This window comes from Berghia stephanieae, chromosome 14 (assembly GCF_034508935.2).
Source record: "Berghia stephanieae isolate SIO BIC M18660-M18661 chromosome 14, UCSD_Bste_1.3, whole genome shotgun sequence".
Taxonomy (NCBI): Eukaryota; Metazoa; Mollusca; class Gastropoda; order Nudibranchia; family Aeolidiidae; genus Berghia; species Berghia stephanieae.
Genome location: NC_088373.1, coordinates 11,613,123 through 11,637,283, shown reverse-complemented (window position 1 = coordinate 11,637,283; position 24,161 = coordinate 11,613,123). Strand labels below are relative to the sequence as shown.

The 24,161-nt window shown below is 36.9% G+C and overlaps 2 protein-coding genes across 2 annotated transcripts in view; one reads left to right on the top strand and one right to left on the bottom strand.

The window, feature by feature from the left end:
- The first annotated feature begins 253 nt into the window (after window positions 1–253).
- Window positions 254–16,971, top strand: LOC144959997 (uncharacterized). Its single transcript, XM_078892919.1, has 2 exons — window positions 254–343; window positions 15,555–16,971. The coding sequence occupies exon 2, from the start codon at window positions 15,646–15,648 to the stop codon at window positions 16,867–16,869; it is 1,224 nt and encodes a 407-aa protein (XP_078749045.1). The 5' UTR covers window positions 254–343; window positions 15,555–15,645; the 3' UTR covers window positions 16,870–16,971.
- Window positions 16,972–20,215: 3,244 nt separating this feature from the next.
- Window positions 20,216–24,161, bottom strand: part of LOC144959993 (coatomer subunit delta-like) — a 16,597-nt gene continuing 12,651 nt past the window's right edge. The window contains exon 12 of the mRNA XM_078892913.1: window positions 20,216–24,161. This exon is cut by the window's right edge and continues 1,090 nt beyond it. The gene's annotated coding sequence lies outside the window, so the exon portion shown is untranslated.

The window sequence follows — 24,161 nt, the reverse complement described above, 5'->3', positions numbered from 1 at the left end:
AATAACTCTCAAACCCCAGACCCCGCGAAGTCCCAGGTTTGAGAGTTTTTGCTAAGACGGGGGTCGTTTAAATCGATCGATATTTGAAGGACGAGTTTTCTGGCCAAATTTATTTTTGAATACATGTTTTTTTTTTCCAGTACACGGTAGTTAATTGGTTAAGAAACTGGGAGAGAATGCCAAACAAAAGTTGCAATATAAGCCAAAGAAACTTCGATTATAACCCTTTTTCTTTATTTTTTTTAAAAGGGAAGTAGAATTAATAAAGCGGATCACTTGATCTTAAAGTTTTAGATAAGATAGATGTCAGAAGCTTTTTGAGTCCGATGCATTTAAATTTAAGGTATAATGAACAGCGATTTGGCACTTCCTCATTCGTTCAATGATTAACCAATGTAACTATAATATTATAACAAGTTATAATAGCTATCTTATTTATCTGACCGACCCTGTCTTAAACGGTATTATGTCGGGACGGAACTTATGCTTAAAATTGAATATTAAGTTTAAGTTTATAGACTTGCGTCCTATCCGAAGGGTAGAAAGCAGTTGCTATTGACCGTTTCACGGTATAGAACACGGGATAAACTCGTACCTTTTCCAAATTTTCACATCTATTATTAGACCTGTTTTTGTTTTTGTTTTTTTTTTTTTGGGTTTTATTTTTTTTTTTTTTTTATTTTTTTATTTTTTTTATTTTTTTTTTTTTTGTTAATAGAAGATATAAAATTATTTGATTGGCGGTTTTTGAATAATATAAAATCTTGTAACACCGCCATAAAAATTCGAAATCAACGAAAAGATTACACAAATTGATGTGGTATTTGCGCGTTGTAATTCTTTAAAGATGACACTTGTTGCTATGCCTGGTTACTCTATGCAAATGTTTATAGTAGACAAAGATCTGCATTCACAGAAGAAACCTTGAGAGAAAGAATTATTTTATGCTGGGAGAAGATAACCATTGATGAAATTCGGAAGTGCATTTCAAGTTAGAAAATATAGACCCGTCTATTGTATTTTGCCATCCGTGCTTATGAGTAATTCTCACTTAACTGTATTAACCAGACTATAAACGTTTAAGGTTACACATAGTTTTGTGTGTTGGTCCGATATACTTCCGGACGGCAAGGTTCTGAGCTTCTTAGCCAAGCGTACACTCAGGTGGTCACACACACAAAAAACGCGCAGCTCTTTGTCGGCTTGTATCTCTATGACTATTCATTGGATTAATTTCAAACTCAAAACACAAATAAAACAAATCCTTATATGTAAACTCTCAACATTTTATGAATATGAATGGAGAAACAAAAAAGATTCAGTGATTTTTTAAAATGCGTGTTAAGAAATACAATATCAGAGAAAAATGACGCAACATTGCAGAGAATAAAATGGCGATCATCTTAACATTTGTTGCCATTTTTAGCAAACATTAATTATGGCACCATAAACATTATTTTCATCATAATTCTCCTCATCATATAAGAAATCTACTTTATCCCACCCCTCTCATTGGAAAACCCTATCATTTCTTAGTAAAAACGCATTCTATGAATGATTCTTTGAATGAGACCGTTATTATTAACACTGTACACTTATTATAGCTCCAACATCTCACTCAATATGATGTCTAGGCGCTTTACAAAGATAAAAAAAAAAAAAAATTAGCTTTATATAGCGCAATATCCACTAAATGTGCTCAAAGCGCTTTACAAGGGGTCCATGGTCAACAGCAACATTTAACATGTAGGACGGGACCCTGTTAGGCGATATTACAATTTTTCGGACAAAGACACGGCTGTTAACGGCCAGGTACTCATTTTACACCTGAGTACGGTGGGAGAATGTGAGTAAAGAGCCTTTTCCAAGGACTCAACTATGCGCCGAGTGCGAGGCTCGAATCCAGGACCTTCCGATCCGAAAGCAAGTGTCATACCACAAGATCACATAGCCGCACAAAGATAGATATGAATATATATTTGTATCAATAAATAATTGCTATTAGGTACAAACGGATACATTTCAATATTTAAAACTCTATCGACATAGAAATACAAAGGGAAAATAATAATAATAATCAAGCAGGGAAATGTTTTCTAAAGTAATATGTCTTTAGCCTTCTTTTGAATGCCTCCAGGGGTTCAGAATTTCTAATTTCTAAAGGTAATTTATTCCAAATTGAGGGGCCAGATGGTGAAAAAGCTCTTTTAACTGCATTTAATTTGTTCTGGGAATTGCCTAACAAGCAGTGGCGTGGCATGCTTACAGTATAAGGTGGTGCCAAAATCAGAAGAAAATGACTTAAAACATGCTATATTTGTAAATACAAAAGATAGACAAAAAATTAAAGAAAAGATTTGCTAAAATAATTAAGAGGCGATATATACCATTTCTCAGTTTTAATATTTTTAAAAACTTTGTAATCCATTTTTAAAAGATGGAGCGGTGCCAGGCACCAAATCAACCAATATAGCCATGCCCCTGCTAACAAGAGCACGTCTGAGGACCCATCGTTAGTTCCGAACAGGGGATTTCAATTCAATAAGTTCATTAAGGTATTTTGGGGCAGATCCATGGAGACACTTAAAAACAAGTGTTGCTATTTTGTAGTCAATCATACAAATCTAGGCAGCCAGTGCAGCTCTAAAACAAAAAAAGAGGTGTCATATTATGTGACTTCTTTTTATTAACGCTGATCTAGCTGAATTGTTATGAATGACATGCAATGTTTTTAATTTTTTATTTGATACACCGGATACAATTGAAAATATACCAGCTAATAAAGCCATGAATACGTTTTTCACCCCATCCGGACACAAGAAATATCAAGGTAAACCACCCACGTCAATTTATACTGTCCTCAATAAATAGAGACCTATAACGCCTTCAAAATAACAAAGAATTAAAATCAAAGGAAGACCTCATGAACTTAGCATCCACAGCAAAAGACGGTGAACTGTGGAAGGAAATGACACAGATGATTAGAGAGGCAGCCGGGGCGTCCCGGTCGGATGATTAGGAAGCGAAAGGCCTTAAGTCAAGTTAAGTCAATTGAGCTGCGGCAGGCAAGTTTTAAAAAAATACTAATGAAGATATGTTTTTGGCGTGTTTCTCTTGATATGAATTTCTGAATGTTACTAATTTTCTTTGATTCAAATAATAGCTTCTTTTTCAGAGAGCTGACCTGGTATCCCATTGTAACATCATCATGGGTCATGCAACACTCCAAGATTTATTACTTAGTTAACGAAATTTATAGAGCATCCATTTACATCCATTCCCATTTCACACGCCTTTTCCCCTATTCTCTTACTGCCATCCAAAAAAATGTTGTCTTTTCATCAATTAATCTCAAAAAAATGTCCTTCTATCCATGCCTTGACGTCCTCAGTGCAACAGTAGTAGTAGTAGTAGTAGTAGTAGTAGTAGTAGTAGTAGTAGTAGTAGTAGTAGTAATAGTAGTAGTAGTAGTAGTAGTAGTAGTAGTAGTAGTAGTAGTAGTAGTAGTAGAAGTAGTAGTAGTAGTAGTAGTAGAAGTAGTATGTAGTAGTAGTAGTAGTAGGAATAGTAGTAGTAGTAGTAGTAGTAGTAGTAGTAATAGTAGTAATAGTAGTAATAGTAGTAGTAGTAGTAGTAGTAGTAGTAGTAGTAGTAGTAGTACTAGTAGTAGTAGTAGTACTAGTAGTAGTAGTACTAGTAGTAGTAGTAGTACTAGTAGTAGTAGTAGTAGTAGTAGTAGTAGTAGTAGTAGTAGTAGTTGTTGTTGTTGTTGTTGTAGTAGTTGTAGTAGTAGTAGTAGTAGTAGTAGTAGTAGTAGTAGTAGTAGTAGTAGTAGTAGTAGTAGTAGTAGTAGTAGTAGTAGTAGTAGTAGTAGTAGTAGTAGTAGTAGTAGTAGTAGTAGTAGTAGTAGTAGTAGTAGTAGTAACTTTGTTAGTGCAGAAAAGTGAGTGGAGCAGGCACTTATGTTGGTAACAACAAGATATGAAGTGAGTAGAAAAGTGCCAGAAGACAATAGAGAATAAAAAATTTTTACGCGGCGGTGGTGGGGTTTGAACCTGCGACCTTATTGGTACGACAACTCCGCCTGGCAGGTGAGAGCGTGGCTCTACCGTGTGAGCTATCCACGAACACAAAAATATTCGTTTCAAACCCAAAGTCATTTCTAGATCCCTCTCTCACCCACTTCTTGAGATCGCCGATTCGTTCACCACCATCGCGAAGTAATTTTGACCAGCAGTTAAGCTTAATAGCCAATATTCTCATCACAAACATATAACATAGAAACGATTGAGACATTGAGTATGCTCCGGTGTATGGGGTGAATTTTTAATTCAGAAAAGTGAGTGGAGCAGGCACTTATGTTGGTAACAACAAGATATGAAGTGAGTAGAAAAGTGCCAGAAGACAATAGAGAATAAAAATTTTTTACGCGGCGGTGGTGGGGTTTGAACCTGCGACCTTATTGGTACGACAACTCCGCCTGGCAGGTGAGAGCGTGGCTCTACCGTGTGAGCTATCCACGAACACAAAATATTCGTTTCAAACCCAAGTCATTTCTAGATCCCTCTCTCACCCACTTCTTGAGATCGCCGATTCGTTCACCACCATCGCGAAGTAATTTTGACCAGCAGTTAAGCTTAATAGCCAATATTCTCATCACAAACATATAACATAGAAACGATTGAGACATTGAGTATGCTCCGGTGTATGGGTGAATTTTAATTCAGAAAAGTGAGTGGAGCAGGCACTTATGTTGGTAACAACAAGATATGAAGTGAGTAGAAAAGTGCCAGAAGACAATAGAGAATAAAAATTTTTTACGCGGCGGTGGTGGGGTTTGAACCTGCGACCTTATTGGTACGACAACTCCGCCTGGCAGGTGAGAGCGTGGCTCTACCGTGTGAGCTATCCACGAAGACAATAGAGAATAAACATTTTTTATTATTGTCTTCTGGCACTTTTCTACTCACTTCATATCTTGTTACCAACATAAGTGCCTGCTCCACTCACTTTTCTGAATTAAAAATTCACCCCATACACCGCCGCGTAAAAAATTTTTATTCTCTATTGTCTTCTGGCACTTTTCTACTCACTTCATATCTTGTTGTTACCAACATAAGTGCCTGCTCCACTCACTTTTCTGAATTAAAATTCACCCCATACACGGAGCATACTCAATGTCTCAATCGTTTCTATGTTATATGTTTGTGATGAGAATATTGGCTATTAAGCTTAACTGCTGGTCAAAATTACTTCGCGATGGTGGTGAACGAATCGGCGATCTCAAGAAGTGGGTGAGAGAGGGATCTAGAAATGACTTTGGGTTTGAAACGAATATTTTTGTGTTCGTGGATAGCTCACACGGTAGAGCCACGCTCTCACCTGCCAGGCGGAGTTGTCGTACCAATAAGTCGCAGGTTCAAACCCCACCACCGCCGCGTAAAAAATTTTTATTCTCTATTGTCTTCTGGCACTTTTCTACTCACTTCATATCTTGTTGTTACCAACATAAGTGCCTGCTCCACTCACTTTTCTGAATTAAAAATTCACCCCATACACCGGAGCATACTCAATGTCTCAATCGTTTCTATGTTATATGTTTGTGATGAGAATATTGGCTATTAAGCTTAACTGCTGGTCAAAATTACTTCGCGATGGTGGTGAACGAATCGGCGATCTCAAGAAGTGGGTGAGAGAGGGATCTAGAAATGACTTTGGGTTTGAAACGAATATTTTTGTGTTCGTGGATAGCTCACACGGTAGAGCCACGCTCTCACCTGCCAGGCGGAGTTGTCGTACCAATAAGGTCGCAGGTTCAAACCCCACCACCGCCGCGTAAAAAAATTTTATTCTCTATTGTCTTCTGGCACTTTTCTACTCACTTCATATCTTGTTGTTACCAACATAAGTGCTGCCCCACTCATTTCGATAAAAATCACCCATACCGAGCTACCATTCTAATCGTTTTCTATGTTATATGTTATATGAGAATATTGGCATTCAACTACTCCCAATTACCATGCGAACATCGGCACTCTGACTCATTACTGTGTACACATAAGTGCTCTCACTCACTTTTCTAATTAATAAATTCACCTTACGAGATATCAATGTCTCATCGTTCTATGTTATTTGTAAATGCTTTAACTACTGCTGGTCAAAATTACTTCGCGATGGTGGTGAACGAATCGGCGATCTCAAGAAGTGGGTGAGAGAGGGATCTAGAAATGACTTTGGGTTTGAAACGAATATTTTTGTGTTCGTGGATAGCTCACACGGTAGAGCCACGCTCTCACCTGCCAGGCGGAGTTGTCGTACCAATAAGGTCGCAGGTTCAAACCCCACCACCGCGCGTAAAAAAATTTTATTCTCTATTGTCTTCTGGCACTTTTCTACTCACTTCATATCTTGTTGTTACCAACATAAGTGCCTGCTCCACTCACTTTTCTGAATTAAAAATTCACCCCATACACCGGAGCATACTCAATGTCTCAATCGTTTCTATGTTATATGTTTGTGATGAGAATATTGGCTATTAAGCTTAACTGCTGGTCAAAATTACTTCGCGATGGTGGTGAACGAATCGGCGATCTCAAGAAGTGGGTGAGAGAGGGATCTAGAAATGACTTTGGGTTTGAAACGAATATTTTTGTGTTCGTGGATAGCTCACACGGTAGAGCCACGCTCTCACCTGCCAGGCGGAGTTGTCGTACCAATAAGGTCGCAGGTTCAAACCCCACCACCGCGCGTAAAAAAATTTTATTCTCTATTGTCTTCTGGCACTTTTCTACTCACTTCATATCTTGTTGTTACCAACATAAGTGCCTGCTCCACTCACTTTTCTGAATTAAAAATTCACCCCATACACCGGAGCATACTCAATGTCTCAATCGTTTCTATGTTATATGTTTGTGATGAGAATATTGGCTATTAAGCTTAACTGCTGGTCAAAATTACTTCGCGATGGTGGTGAACGAATCGGCGATCTCAAGAAGTGGGTGAGAGAGGGATCTAGAAATGACTTTGGGTTTGAAACGAATATTTTTGTGTTCGTGGATAGCTCACACGGTAGAGCCACGCTCTCACCTGCCAGGCGGAGTTGTCGTACCAATAAGGTCGCAGGTTCAAACCCCACCACCGCGCGTAAAAAAATTTTATTCTCTATTGTCTTCTGGCACTTTTCTACTCACTTCATATCTTGTTGTTACCAACATAAGTGCCTGCTCCACTCACTTTTCTGAATTAAAAATTCACCCCATACACCGGAGCATACTCAATGTCTCAATCGTTTCTATGTTATATGTTTGTGATGAGAATATTGGCTATTAAGCTTAACTGCTGGTCAAAATTACTTCGCGATGGTGGTGAACGAATCGGCGATCTCAAGAAGTGGGTGAGAGAGGGATCTAGAAATGACTTTGGGTTTGAAACGAATATTTTTGTGTTCGTGGATAGCTCACACGGTAGAGCCACGCTCTCACCTGCCAGGCGGAGTTGTCGTACCAATAAGGTCGCAGGTTCAAACCCCACCACCGCCGCGTAAAAAATTTTTATTCTCTATTGTCTTCTGGCACTTTTCTACTCACTTCATATCTTGTTGTAACTTTGTTAGTGCTGTTGCTGTTGTATCAATATCATTAGGTTATGATTTTTCTAATTGTTATTATTATTATTATTATTATTATTATTATTATTATTATTATCTATCATATTATTTTTGTCATCATATAATATTATCATCATCATTATTATTATTACTATATTATTATATTATTATTATTATTATTATTATTATATATTATTATTATTATTATTATTATTATTATTAATTATTATATTATTATTTTATTATTAGTATTAGTATTATATTCATCATTATTATTATTTCATCATCATCATCATCATCATCATCATCATCATCATCATCATCATCATTATATTATTATCATCATCATTATCCTCAGCATCGCTATCATTATCATTAATTGATCGTACTGACACAACTGTTAGGGCTTAAAGAATATAAGTCCTTCAGGCTTGCAGATAAAATGACGCTCTATTCTCACAAATCTCTCTATACACATCCTACTATTCTCCTTATTCTCCTGGCCGTAGCGATTGTAGAGGAGACATGAGTGCAGCTTCGCCAGCCAGTCTTCCCGTAGCCATCTTTAACTTATAGATAGAATGCGCTTGGCCAAGGAGTTCACAACATTGCCATCCGGAAGTATAACGGACCAACACACAAACTCTGTGTAACCATGAACTTTTATAGTCTGGTTAATACAGTTTAGTGAGAACAACTCACAAACGCGGATGGCAAAAACAATAACAAAGGCCTGAGTGACGTCATCTTCGAACTAGCCTGACACTGACCAAAAAATGACGTCAAAATGCCAGTCTTTTGCTACAAAGGAAAACAAATCGTGAGTTGTATTCAATACTTCAACCAATGAAATGACTTGTTCCCATGAGCTCTACTAACGTTTGAAGTCATTTTTAATTTGTGCATTGTCTAGTCAGTTGTTAGTAAAGCTCAAGGGAACAAGTGATCCCATTTGTTGAACTTATAAATACAACTCACGATTTGTTTTCTTTTGTGGGCAAGGACGTGTCTTTTGACGTGATGTTTTGGTCAGTGTTCGGCTATAAGTAAACCATGGCTACGATCTTCCTCAGCCAGTCTTATGTCCTCCGCTTTCTTTATCCTGACATGGCGGTTTTTTTGCACATAAAAAAATCCCAAATTTTGCAAGCTAAAAACAGCAAAATTTTCAAAAAACATTGCAAAAATTTTGCAAAAAGTTGCGATTAATTTTCCTAAAAACCCATAATTCGTTCATGAAAGAGAAAGGTATTTGTTTGTTTTAAGGGTTTCACGGCGCTTGCAACAAATGTAAGGTCATAGCAGCGCCAGTAAAAAGGAAGAAAATGGGATCTAGTAAAAAGTTATAGAATTACAATTAAAGTACCCAAGAAATAGGAAGAACACGCTATCAATGTACTTATTTTGAGATTATCTGTTTCATCCTGACACAAGCACAGGTCCTCCAGTGATGACAATGAAAATTTGTCAAAAAGGAGGAAAATCTACCGGCCCGTCAGTCAAACCCAAATCTAATGCAAATATAACATCGCTATTCACAGTTATTTAATATATTATTAGTCCTAAAGCACTTCTGATCATTAGACACATCCTGGCCTTTTGCAAAAATAATTTAATGAATTGTCATTTCCAATTAAACATTTTAGAGGCCCACTATATCAAGTGATTATGATTAACTTTTGGCCAAAAGACCAGGAGGTATTTGTACATAACAAACCCGATTAGTGTCTGTATTATTGCAACCTTGTGATGATGTAGCTTATAAATAAGAATCTTTAATTAATTGCAAAACATATTCCATGAAAAAATCAAATTAAATTAGCCTTTAAACAATCATTTCTTAAATCGATCAGCCTAACTTATTATCTCTCTATTACCAAATGATATCTATAAACATAATATGAAGATTTAAGGATGGTTGATAGAGAGAGAGAGAGAGAGAGAGAGAGAGAGAGAGAGAGAGAGAGAGAGAGAGAGAGAATTGATGAATTTATTTTTTTAAATTGTTTTATAATTAGACACAAGTTGTATTGAATACTATTAACAAATTCAGAACAATCAAACAAAAACAAAACAAAAAAAAAGCAAAAAGGAAGAAAAAAAAGGCAGGCTTATAAAACTTATAAAATCGCCAAATGTACTATCATGCTACAGCTAAAAGGTACATAAATATTTACACCCATTTGCTCCATCCCCTTCCCTTTAGATCATCTTCTCATCCATGGCCACCATGTGTCTTGTGCTATTTTTGACATTTGCCGCCAGTGTGTCTAGACAAACGTCATAAATAAAGGAGTGTCACCAAAATTCATGCAACTGAGCAGAGGTGTCAAAAAATGATAGAAGGCATTTTTTTTTCATGAACTACCACTTAGCAGAACATGTTTGACATGACAAAAACAACGGAACATTTATTTTAAAAATCCGCGGAAGATTATCATCACTGGTCCCCACTTAATATAATTTGTTTTTTTGTTGTTGTTTTTTGGGCAAAATCTCGAAAATTTGCAAAAATTTGCAAAAAATTGCAAATTTTGCGGCCGCCATGCAAATCAGCGATTTTGTGCCATTTTTTGCGGCCGCAACGCGGCCGCAAGCGATGCAAAAAAACTGCCATGACAGTTTATCAAGTTTAGGCTATCGAAACGTGTTCAATCCATTGTGGTTGTCATACCACTAAACCACATAGCCGCAAGAAATTGAATATCATAAATTTCGTTGAACATCAAATAATACAATTATATAGCAAATAACATTTTGGAATCATTCTGAAAATCAGCCATATATTTTTTAAGGGGCAGCGTGGCTCAGTGGTACGGTCTTTGCTTCCTACCCGAAAGGTACCGAGTTCAATCACCCGCCGCTGCGTTGTGTGGCCTTGAGCAAGTCACCTCGCCCTAGCTAACTTTGCGGTGCTGCTCTGCGGCTGACGCCTGGTTTATTCCAGTCTTCCCTTGGAATAGACCCTAAAGACAAATTTCCCCCTGGGGATGAATAAAGGGAATTTATTTATTTATTTATATTATGTTTTAACAGAAAAAGCACATCCACTAGTAATATGGTGAGTTTATTAAAGGAAATGCTCGAAATGACCTCTTTTTTCGCCCAACACATTTGCGTACTATCGTGATGAAATGATGTGTCGCTTTCTCAGAAATAACCAATACTGGTTGTTCCACTCGACATCTCAGTTCATGAAGATTCTGGAATCTTGCACCTGATATTTAATCTTTTAATCCTCTCCTTACCAACCATAGGAAAATCTTCACATTCGTTACGATGAAACCAACATTTTTCTCATTGAGATGTCTTTTGTACGTCACAAAATTTGAAGATATTTTATGTCATAGTTATAACAACTATACACAATTATATATTCAAAATCGAAGGGTTTGAGTCAAAGATCAACCAATAGAAATGATTCGAAAGTATAGTGGGGGCAATAGTTATTCCGTTGGCATTGTAACTGACTGAAATAATGTGATTCATCAGAACACACTTTCTCTTTTCTTGGTTTGTTTGGAGGGGGGGGGGTGGTTCAATTTGTTTGAGTTTCAATGAACCTTTCATTGGCCTAAATATAGAATTGGCAGTCGACTATGGACATAATTGTAGTCTATCAGTCTACAGTCAATATGTGATTTGATTCATCATGGCAAAAGTAAATTAAAGTACGAAGAGAAACGAAATATTATCCATACCGGACACGTTGCTAATTTCCTCTTTAGAAATCTATTGCGTTGAAAGTATGAAAGCTGGTATCTTATCGGCCAGCGTGTACTAGAGAGCGTGATGTTACCAGCACAAAATAGCCGAATTAGTCACCATCCTTTCAACGCCCACTTCTAGGAAAGAGACCAGTTGGCCAGAGACTAGAAAGCGTTCATGAAATCCGATTTTTTTTTGTCACTTACTTTGCTCAGGCTTAAGGCTAGCAAGTAATTTACTAGACTAGCAAATAACTAAATCCAGTCCGCGTTCATGAAAACGGACCCAGGAGATCTGAGCTTCGATCTCCAATCTATGGGGGCAGACCAGTTGGCCAGAGACTAGAAAGCGTTCATGAAATCCGATTTTTTTTTGTCACTTACTTTGCTCAGGCTTAAGGCTAGCAAGTAATTTACTAGACTAGCAAATAACTAAATCCAGTCCGCGTTCATGAAAACGGACCCAGGAGATCTGAGCTTCGATCTCCAATCTATGGGGGCAGATTTTTTCTTTGGGTGGGGGGGGGGGGGGGGTGATTTTCTCATATATATTTCTTTCTGCTCTCTCTGGTCCTGTTTTATACACATTTTTTTCATTTTTTCACTTTGCACCAATACCTGTTCCTGAACTTATCACTCGTTACAATAGTAATAGTCTGCATGGCTGTTATAAATGTCCTATTCCAAAGTGAGATTATTGCGGCTAGGACAAGGAATAGAAAAGGAGCTCTTATGCCTCGGCGAAATTAACAGATGTGTTTCCCTCGCTCTAACCTCAAAGTCCTCGACATTGGTGAGTTAACGATTTGGATCGGGTATTGCAAACGCGAAATTTAGATGACCCACGCCAACTCAATGAAGTGACGTTTGCAGAATCTTAATTCCGTTCCCTCGTCACACTCGATTCAGAACGATACCGTGGCCTTGTACACGTCCTCCGAGTTATGTGAGTTTTATTTAAGTATTTCCAATTGTTGTAATGTATTGTAAACAAAAAGAAATAACAAACGAGCGAATGAGTATATGCTATGTACATAAGAATTACACGCTTCATTGACCAACAACACACACTATCTTTAGCACGATGCTAATGATCGGCGGTATTGATCCTGCATATCGTTTGAGAACCTACACGTTTGGTGCACGTTTACAACACGCGGGATACCCAGCGCCGTGTGGCGACGTCTGAGAACATATCCTTGTTTTCTTCCTCGTCGTTAGTCGATCGTTTATGCCAGAGGAACGCACTCGTTAACTGTCTATTGTCATTAATGTAATCCACGGTCCGTGTGCACGTTACTCATTGTTTTAATTCAAATGGTTGCTCTTATCGTCATTGTCAAAACACTATCATTTCAAAACGGCCCAAAAACAAAATGGAAGTCAACAGACTGTCGCAGTTAGAATCATCGATAAACACAGCTCGAAACAACTAGGATTTAATTCGTAGGAACAACACATTTGTTTTAAAATATAGAAAATTGTCGCAGAATATCGTGGAAATATGCCCGGGTTTGAGAGTTTTTGCCAAAGTGAGGGTAATTTAAATCATTCGATATTTGAAGGACGGGTTTACTATCCAAATTTTTCAATACGTGTTTTTTTCAGCGTGCGGCAGTTAACTGATCAATGCCAAACTCAATTAATTTGCATGCACAGTTAGGTGAGAGATTAATTTCATAAGATATTTAACAGGAGGTGCTTTGCTGTCTTTACATGGGCCCCATAAGGTAAATTCCTTCATCATAGATTTTGCAACATTGTAGACATTTCTTATATATTTTTTTTTCAACAGAGACGACGAACTTTGTTTATTTATTATTCCCTTTAGAGACTACGAACTTTTCTTATATATTGTTCCTTTTTCAGAGACAACATTTCTTTTCTTATTCATTCTTTTCTTTTTCACAGAGACTACAAACTTTTCTATTTAAAAAAAAACTGTGTTTGTTTTCTCACAGAAACTATAAACTGTTCTTATCCATTGTTCTCTTACAGAAAGTACAAACTTTTTATTTTTATTTATTCTTCTTTCACAGAGGTCAAGAACTTTTATTATTTATTGTTTTCTCACAGAAATTACAAACTTTTCTTTATTTTTTTCTTACAGAAACTACAAACTTCTCTTATTTATTGTTCTCATCCATAAACTACAACCTTTTCTTATTTATTGTTCTCTTACAGAAACTACAAACTTCTCTTATCTATTGTTCTCATCCATAAACTACAACCTTTTCTTATTTATTGTTCTCATCCATAAACTACAACCTTCTCTTATTTATTACTCTCATCCATAAACTACAACCTTCTCTTATTTATTACTCTCATCCATAAACTACAACCTTTTCTTATTTATTTTTCTCATCCATAAACTACAACCTTCTCTTATTTATTACTCTCATCCATAAACTACAACCTTTTCTTATTTGTTGTTCTCTTTACAGCCTTTTCTTCTTTATTGTTCTCTTACAGAAACTACAACCTTTTCTTATTTATTGTTCTCTTACAGAAACTACTATTTTTATAATCTATTGCTTTCTAACATTATCATCTTTCAAATGTAAATGTAAATTGAAAACTCACCTGTTTGTCTTTTGATTTGTGTTTTGAAAATGAGGTTTTGCCAACCATGTGCGTAAAATGTGATGTCAAATCGCTAGTTGTAAGTTGTAAGTGAAATTGCTATGTGTTTTGGTTGTTGTTTATGTTTGTTTGTTGTTGTTTTTGTTTGTTTGTTGTTTTTGTTTTTGTTTTTTTTTTGGTATTATTTGGTTGTTTTTTTTCGTTGTTGTTGTTTTGTTGTTTTATTGTTGTTTTGGATTTTTTCTTGGGGGGGGGGGGGGGGGTCCTGGGTTGTTTCTTGTATTTATTTTATGAATGTAAAGCGCCTACAGCCTGTTGTAATCGGAGTAAGTCTCTATACAAATGTCATAATTTGTCATTATCATTTACACAATGGACATGTTGCATAAAAGTAATAAGTGGCGGATTTCATATATCTACCAACGCGATTAAATTTCAAAGAAAAATAAATTTGGAAAGTCAAATTCTGTTAATGTCACACATCATTATTTTATCTACATTGCTATTAGCTAGCAAAGACTATGAAAATCACCCCCCTATTTTTGTGGGAAATTGACGGTCTACTGCGTTTAAATCAAAGCCCTATCTCCACTGAGTAAAAATCTTGTGGAATTTGATAATCCATTTAGAATTTTTTTTTAAAGTTATGCTGTTTCAAATGTGTCATTTATTTGCATGACTCAATAAGAGAGAAAAATACCCGGAAAATATGGGACGCTTTTTCTGCGGTTTATTCTGGTTTGTGGCTGTACCTCGCTTAATCTCTCTCTCTAGTTCATATGCATGGAAAATTGAAGAAATTTGTTCGATTTTCAATGAGGGTGAACACGAGAAAGTTAATACATGGAATATGATATTGAGACTTGGCAATTTTATGGTAAATTTCTCATAAAATATGATGAAGATATCAGAAGAGTTCTAACTTGTATAGTTTTATAGCAGTATGGCTAGGGTCAACCGTAATTTTGTTTTAAAATATACATAATATTGATCATTTGGAACATTTCGAAGTGTAATTTTGTGTTAACAACCCATATATATGATATGAAAAAATGCCTGCTAAATAATTATCAATCAAAAGAGTCCGTGCGACCATGACATATATTTCTGAGAGAGAAAGAGAGAGAGAGAGAGAGAGAGAGAGAGAGAGAGAGAGAGAGAGAGAGAGAGAGAGAGAGAAAGAGAGAAAGAAAGAGAGAGAGAGAGAGAGAGAGAGAGAGAGAGAGAGAGAGAGAGAGAAGATGTGTGTTAATTTACTGTGAGGAAAAGAGAAATTGGACAAGTCTCTTTCAAAGGGGACAAAGATTGTTAAAATGTCGAATTATCTACTGATTAGTAAGACAAAATGCGATAGTCGAGAGGTCAACGCCCATATGACGTAACAATGAAAAAAAAGTGCGAAAAAGCGAAAGTGGTGGTGTCTCCTCTTCTCATTCATTGAATCGCAAATTGGGCTGATGTTTTGTGATGATAAGTGATATCGACCGATATTTGATGAACGAGATTTCTGGCTAAATTTTTAATACGTGTTTTTCTAGAGGACGCCAGTTCGCTGGTTAATATGATTCCCGTGAACCTGCGCGAAGCAAATTACACCGCTCAAGTCTTTAGAGATATCAAAATTATATTTTTTAAAATTATTTATTGGTTCCCTACAGGCTGGATTTGTCGCAGCAGAGGAGTTAGAGTGTATATCTCTCACATTTCCTCTTTCAACACCAGCTTATCTCTTCCACTACCACAACAAGTATGTCATCCATGACAAACGAAAGTGTAACAACTTCGTATGATGATCTCATTAAGCAGCTCGAGGCTCTGGAGGCTCTCGTGATGATGAACAGCAACAAAACCAAACCCGTGACTGGGACGGACGACGATGACGATTATTATGATGTCATAGCGGCTAGCTTCGAAGATGTGCGAGCGATCATATTCTTTATTTTTATTGACTACGTCATAGGGATGGTCTTGTGTTCTATATTTTCTTGTTTCGGCGTTGTCACCAATATCATCAACATCATCGTCTTTTATCGACAAGGAATTCTATTAGACAGCAGCACGACCATTATAACAGGTCTCGCCGTGTCAGACCTCGCCTACTGCACCATCATGTTTTGTTATAGAATATTGGAAATCATCGGAAAAGTCGCAACGGAACTTGAATTATATTATCTTGTTTCAAGGAACGCTTATGCGATTTCCAGGATACTGAGTTCCTCACTCGTTTTCTTCGGTCTAAATGCCGCATCGCTGACTACCTACCTGGCCTTTGAAAGAATGATAAGTGTTGTATTCCCTTTTCACAGAAAGACGATTTTTACCCCCAAACGTTCGTGCGTTGTTTTAGTCTGTATTTATGTTATCAGTTTCCTTTTACAATTCTCATACATGTTCACTACTGTGCTCGTTGCTACAGACGTGGGCCATGGTGGTTTTGAGCTTGTATCAAGAGACACGAATCTATTTCCGGAAGACGTCAGAAGACAACTCAACTTTTTTAATCGTGCAATTTTGCGATCCATCTTGACATCACTCGTGCTAATCTTTAACGTTACCATCATGGTCAAAATATCAATTTCAAAAAAGTTCCAAAGCAAAATGAAGCCAAACACACCACGATCTGATTCATCAACAAGCACGGATCGGAACGCCTCGGGTTTAAATCATAACAGCAAGACGAAAGTGAAAAAAGAAACAAAACTAACACGGATGATGATGGTACTATGCATGGTATTCGTCTTTGCATCCGCTGGTAAATTGATCTTTCAATACGCTTCGCCAATACTCCTGGGCGTTAGTGTTGATCCTGTTATAAAAATGGCTTTACTGTTGTGGTTTCACGCCATGTCGCAGTTTCTAGAATTAGTGAATTCTAGTTATAATTTTATCATGTACTACACTATGAGCTCAAGATTTAAGAAAGAGCTAAGGCAACTTTGTGGCAATGCATGTCAAAAAAATAATAAATCATAAGGAACAATGACACTAGTAGGAGTTATTTTTATTTTGTTTTATTTCTTATTTTGTTTGTTGTTTCCTTTTTTGGGGGAGGAGGAGGGTTAGTTTTTAGTTTGGTTGTTTTTTTTTTTTTTTGGTTTTTGTTTTCAATAGAAGTAAATCTCAAGATGCCCAACAACACGAAGTGAAGCCTTTACTTTTGTTACAGCATATGGCTGCCATTCATTGCCAAGGACATGAGCAATGCTCTCGTCCAAGTTTGCTTGTGGTTACTGTCCAATGTTTACATTAGTAAAAAATAATTAATTAAAATAGAGAGCTTTGCAATAAACGTCATTATAAGAGTGATCTAGACTGTATCTTTGTTTGTTTGTTTTATTGGGGTTGTCTTTTTCAATATGTTGGTACTCACTTCACGTCGGTTGGTAGGGAAGGGGGGGGGGGGGAGTAAGTTTAACTCTCTTTATAGCATGGGGTCCACGAATGAGTTCCATAAAACTGCTCGGATGAATATCTGTACTTGAGTGTGATTATGGACCTAACATTGATATGACTAACCTATTATGGTGAGATACTTTTCAATGGAAAGAGGCAGTGTACAAATATTAAACAGACCCCCCCCCCCCCCCCACCCACCCCCGGTAAAATGCGGTCCATGCGGCCGCATATTTCGCTTTCCACCGCAAATTTTGCATTTTTTAGATTCTTTGCATATTCGGGCGTATTTGCATAAAATTAAAAAACACATACATCCACACACACACACACACACACACACACACACACACACACATATCCCTGTTCATCTACTAGCTATAAATGTTAATGTGTACATCCCAAGCTGAACTGTATCGCTGTCAATTCACATCCAATAGTAAAAAGGCTACCCGATGTCTTGGTTTTAATGGGAGCGATCTATATATTCATCTTTTCGTCCAACCTAGTCATCGATCACATTACAGGGGTGAGAATGACTGGTCACAAAAAAGGAGGAAATTTTTCATCGTGAAGATCATGACCCATCCATGCGATCATAACCTATAAATTTGAATTTCACTAAAATTTACTGAGATGTGATCCAAAATTTGTCTCGCAGCAATTTCTTACACGACTCGGTGGAATTTCAAAAGTTGAAAGTGTAATTACAACATTTGGTGGGATGATGATGTGGTGCTGACTGTAGTAGTAGTGGTGGTACGGTAGGGATGATGTGTAAGTGATTGTCGTAGTAGTAGTAGTAGTAGTAGTAGTAGTAGTAGTAGTAGTAGTAGTAGTAGTAGTAGAAGTAGTAGTGGTCGTATGGATGATTGTGTGGTGGTGGTTGTAGTAGTAGCGGTGGTAGGGATGATGTGGTGGTAGTTGTAGTGTAGTAGTAGTGGTGGTAGGGATGATGATGTGGTGGTTGTGGTAGTAGTGGTGGTAGGGATGATGATGTGGTGGTGGTTGTAGTGTTAGTTGTGGTAGGAATTATGAAGTGATGGTAGTTGTAGTAGCAGTGGTGGTAGGGATGATGTGGTGTTATTTGTAGTAGTAGTAGTAGTGGTGCTAGGGATGATGGTGTGTAGGTGGTTGTAGTAGGAGTGGTGGTAAGGATGATTTGGTAGTGGTGGTAGGGATGATGTGGTGGTGATTGTAGCAGTAGTGGTCTTGGAGATGATGTGATGGTGGTTTTAGTAGTAGTGGTGGTAGGGATGATGATCTGGTGGTGGTTGTAGTAGTGGTAGTAGGGTTGATGATGTGGTGGTGGTTTTAGTAGTTGTGGTAGGAATGATGATGCGATGTGGCGGTAGTCGCAGTAGTAGTGGTGTTAGGGATGATGTGGTGTTACTTGTAGTAGTAGTGGTGGTGGTAGGGATGTTGATGTAGTGGTTTTGGTGAGTGTTTTTTATTCAGTGATGATAATAGCAATTAGTCAAAAATGAGGAAATGTCTCGATCAAACACAAGCAAAGTGTAAAAATAACTGATCAGCAAAAAGGTTGCGATTATCCGAAGTTGCAATTAACCGAAGCTGAGTGTCCAGTCTACTATTGCAACATTTTACACATTAGTGGTAAACACAAACCAGTTGTCGTGAACATTGCTCTTAGTCCACCACAGACTGGGCAATATGATTGAATTAAAAAAAAAAACATATGACAGCCCTGTATAGATTTGTCTAGCAAAAGCAGCTTTGATGCAAGTCGACGTCTGATTCAGATTGGATTCACTTTCACTCTTTTGTTCTTAACATTTGTAAGAAGGGGAGACAAAAGGGGATTGTTTTCAAATAGGAAACAGATGTAGATTCCAAGAGCACATCATCAAAGTACTTAGTTTGAGGTCACCTAAAAGTTTCATCCAGACACAAGCACAGGTCTTCACTAAGAGGAATACACTCAAATGTTTACAAATCATATACAATATGTAAACAAAACATAACACTGCATAACAGATTAACAAGGGGGAAAAAATATCATCTCCCAAAACTATACATTTGACTGTTTCCCTCTCAGCCAGGGCCAGGACAAAACCAAGTACCGTTATCTCATTCCAAGACAAAGATAGAAAGCAAGTTGGAAAACAGACATAGGGTGATAGAAAACAGTAAGTACCTCCCTGCCCACTATGGGAGGTCAGGATCCCCACCCAGTGGACAAAACCAAGTAATCCCATTCCAAGACAAAGACAAAAATCAACTCAGAAAACAGATAAAGGGGAATAGGAGGCACGGCAAGTGATCTCGTGCCCACCATAAGAGTGACCTATAAAGTCCACCATGGGAAGTAAACAGAAAAAAACAAAAAACAATGTTTGCTTTTAAGGGTTTTACGGCGCTTGCAACACATTTGGTTTAGGTTGTATCAGCGCCAGTAAAAAGGTAGAAAATGGGATAGTAAAAAGTTATAGAATTACAATTAAAGCACACAAGAGAAAGTAAGATAAAGGGGAATGGGAACAAATAGGGATCAGATGTAGATTCCAAGAGCATACCACCAATGTACTTAGTTTGAGATCACCTATAAGTCTTATCCCGACACAAGCACAAAATCCAACAAAGAGGAATACACTCAAATGCTTACATTATACATTCAAAAAATATAATAATACATAACAGAGAGATGATTTACACGGAAAAAAAATATCATCTGCCAGAACAATAACTATGCATCTGACCGTTTACCTCCCAGTCAGGACAAGGAAAAATCCAAGTAATCTCATTCCAAGACAAAGACAGAAAGCATGTTGGAAAACAGATAAGGGGATAGAAGACACAGTATGTACCTCCTTACCCACTATGGGGGGTCAGGAACTCAACCCAGACAGTTCCTTAACATACATTACACACTTCTAATTACTCAAACATTTGAACCATATGAGTATTTTTACATTAGAATAATAATAATCTTTATTCACATCTCAACCATCATCATACAAATTTATGTCAATAATGAATGAGTACCATCATTGGTCCGAGTCGTTCAAGGCCACCAACTTAAGACTACGATGGATAAGCCGAGTCTTTGCCATGACAAAGACAAGAAGGCCATACAGTGGTCACTGCCCGATTATCCGCTTCTTCTGGGGGGGGGGGGGGGATACAAAACATTACCTGGTTATTAGGCAGAGTAATTAAGTGAAGACCCCCCCCCCCCCCCTTCCGCCATTGAAAAATTGAACAGCAGAAGAAGGGGGTGATTTTCCCAGTAATCTCTCAGTAAGATGTAACAGCATTGCAAAGGTAAAACTTTATGGGATTAAAAGAAACAGAACATTCCGAATGTTGATCTTTCACAAACTTGGGGTAAAAAGCAGGTTATTGGGCCAAAAGCAAGATAGTCGAGATATCATTTTAATAGAAAAAAAGACTTACACGAAAAGTAATGGGGGGCCATTACAAGGAGGGTAATTTAGCGGTGACCAAAGTAAAACTAGACTAAGGTCTGCTGTATACAAAGGCTTTACTTTTTAGCCCAGTTAATCGGACTGACCAACAGAAGGGGATGATTGTGCAATATCAAAAACCCGATTGACTGGACTGCTAAGCCTTCAGGGATGCCCTTTGCTAAACTTTAAAAAGCATGAAAATTGTTCTCGTAAAGACCATAAATGAAAATATTTCGTACAACGCTTCAACAAGCTTCTCTTCATCAAATGGTGTCACCCATAATATATCATCATCATAGACAAGGATACATATCCATCTAGCTTCCCCTTGAATGTTGCCTTTAAAGAAATGCTTTCATCTTTTAAAAAAAAGTTCATCTCGCCGATATAACGAACACATCCCTGAGCCTTGTATAAGGTATAACTTGAACTAGACTAACAAGTTCTGGTTCACAATAGTATTAAGGGACACGAATATGGAAACAATTTCAATACAGAATAAAGTTAGGTTATATACCCTTCTCCAGTGAATCACAAAAACTGTAACATCATAACCCTTTTATCAATATCAGGCCATAAGACTTTTCAAATTATAATTTTCCTCTTCAGTTAACTGATTATAAAACTACAGCACACCTAACTGTTTTTAGCAAGAGAGCAGTGATAGTAATGCGACTCATTGCTGCTACATATTTACTTCTCCCTTGGTGAAAATTTTGTGATGAAACGGTGGGTCAGACTGAGACCCCAAACCCCACACATAAAGAGGAAATGGCAATATATATAATAAATCTCTCACAATTGGGGACAAAATGAGACGCCTTGCACATCTATATCCCGACTGTACACTACACCAGTTATAATTTGACTTTGTTGTTAGCTGTTGTAGGTCACACCTTGAACATTTTTTTTTTGACTCGAAAAAAATGGTTGCCTTGAGTAATAATTTTATAAAAAGAACCATTTTGCAAAGTGATAAAACAAGTATAGCTTGATCATTAGCATTGCCATGTCTACACAGTAGAAGCTTTTGATTTTATATCTAAACATGCATAACTATATTTTGTACCAGCAAATGTCTCCATGGTTGCTACACTCACATGGTATGAGATAACCTACAACCAACCAAAATTAAGGATTTTAATTCAATTATCTAATGTTGCGCTTAAAACAACATAAGACATACCGAACAATTTGTGCCAAACGAGATCTTGTGAAACACAAGTACAAGGTTTCTTTACAAAATTCAGTATATAAAATATAGTTTTTTAAATCAATCATATTGGTTTCCTCATTGGATCCACCATCTCATGTCGTTACCAATGTAAAGCAATTTTTAAAGTTGAGGAATTTAATTATCTTATTACTGGACCCACAATCTAAATTGGATTCACGTTGATGGAATCCAAGGTCTGCTGCATGTGAACCAGTTTCTGCCTAAGACGATACCTTTCATCATCTCTTTCAGAGATGCCTGTAGCATCAGTTTTGGAATGAAACATCCTGTGAGAATCGAACAATGGAGCTATAAAAAATCATGTAATATTGACAAATTTTACTAGCACAGCAGTGCCATAACCAAACCACACAATGGCACTTGACAAACACACACACACATCCACCACAAAGATTCTAGGACCACTCATTCAATTACACAATTCATGCATTTTTTTTTTTTCATTGAATTATCACTTCTTAAAATGCATCAGATATAATTTTATTCATTTTCATTCTAAATATTACTTCTGTTTGCTCAACACACGATTCACCAGTAAATCAAGTTAACAGGACATTGCTTGTGTGCTCTGGAGGACTTTTTTGTTTTCAGGGGTTTTACAGTGCCTTGGACAATGTTAGGTCAATTCAACAACTGTAAAAAAGATCCTGATACGGAAAAACTTGTTGATTGAAAGTTGAAATCACCAAAGGTAAGACAAAGGGGTTTGGTTTAAAAGGGAAACAAGATTCCGAGAGCAATCCATCAATGTGCTTATTTTAAATTTACCTATAAGTCCCAGCCAGACACAAACAATGGATCCCGCTTGGAAGAATACAATCAAATAATATATAACAGAGAGATGATTTACAAGGGAAAAAAAGTATCATCTCTCAAAAAAGGAATTGTACATTTGACTGCTCCCTCTCGGCTAAGGATCCCTGCCAGGACCAAGGAAAAAACGTGGGGAATCTAAAGCCAGAACAAAGACAGAGATCAGCAAGGAAAAGGGAAAACATATAGGCCTATATGGGTGGTAGAAGACATGGGAATGGTAACCTCTCTGCCCACCATGGGAGGTCAGAAGAACACAGCAGGACTTAACTTTCAGTAAGCTATCGAGTGCATCTGTTGCAAATATTCTACACATCACAAATCACCTGTTTAGTTGAGTAAAACAGTAATAAATAATAACGATTTACAAACTATGGTTGTATCCGTATTGTCACATAAAGCCCTTTCCCTTTACTAATAATATAAAGTGCAAACAACACTTACAACTAATCACATGACACACATTACAGCCAATCAAATTCTTAGATCATATCACATTAAAATATAAAGGTAACACATAGTATCAATTCCTGTTTTTTTAATCTACATTTCCAAATTTCAAATACAAAGCCAATACGTAACGTGAACCTATTAAGACCTTTCATAAGAAAAATATTGATCTAACATAGAGATGGTTACATTTCTCCAAATCAGTTAGCCTATAAGATTTTCTGTTGTCAATTAAGTAAACTAAAATTGAAGACATCTTAGCAGGGATGCCCTTTGCTGAAATCGAAAAGCCTGAAAGTTTTTCACATAAATATATTTCATGCAAAGATTTTCTTCATCACATGGTATCACCCTTAAATCGTAGAAAAGGACAAATATCTGTCTCGCTGTCCCTTAACTATTACCTTTAAACAACCAATACCTTCATATTTTTTTTAATCAACTCACCAATACCAAACATGGTCAATCAGAAGGGTTTCAAAAAGCTGGTTTTCCGACTTTAAAAGAGGCATCAATGCCTAAATTAATCCAAAATTGAACTGACCGCAGACAACATAAAGTTTTTCATTTCCATCTTTACTTTAATTGATAAACACTAAAATTACCGACACCATCACAGATGATGTGTTTGACAGAAAGAAAGAAAAAAAAAAGTAAACAGATCTCTTTGGTTCAGTCATTGCAACTACAGTCAATATTCTCATTCCAAAAACCAACTATGACTATCAGAGACAAAAAACCTTACTAGCTCTTGAACTATCATTAGGCTTTTATAAAGTTAAGTCCAAAGGTATTCAAAATATTTTATATTTTTTTCATTACACATTACATTTTTCAGTACACAGTAAAACAGAAATCAGAAACAGACTCAGCTTAATAAGATGAATAATAATAATAAGGTAAAAATGAAACGTGTACAGCATGACAAAAAAAAAATAAAA

Excerpts from the sequence above, each read along its gene's own strand:
- LOC144959997 (XM_078892919.1), top strand. The coding sequence starts at position 15,646 with ATGTCATCCATGACAAACGAAAGTGTAACAACTTCGTATGATGATCTC.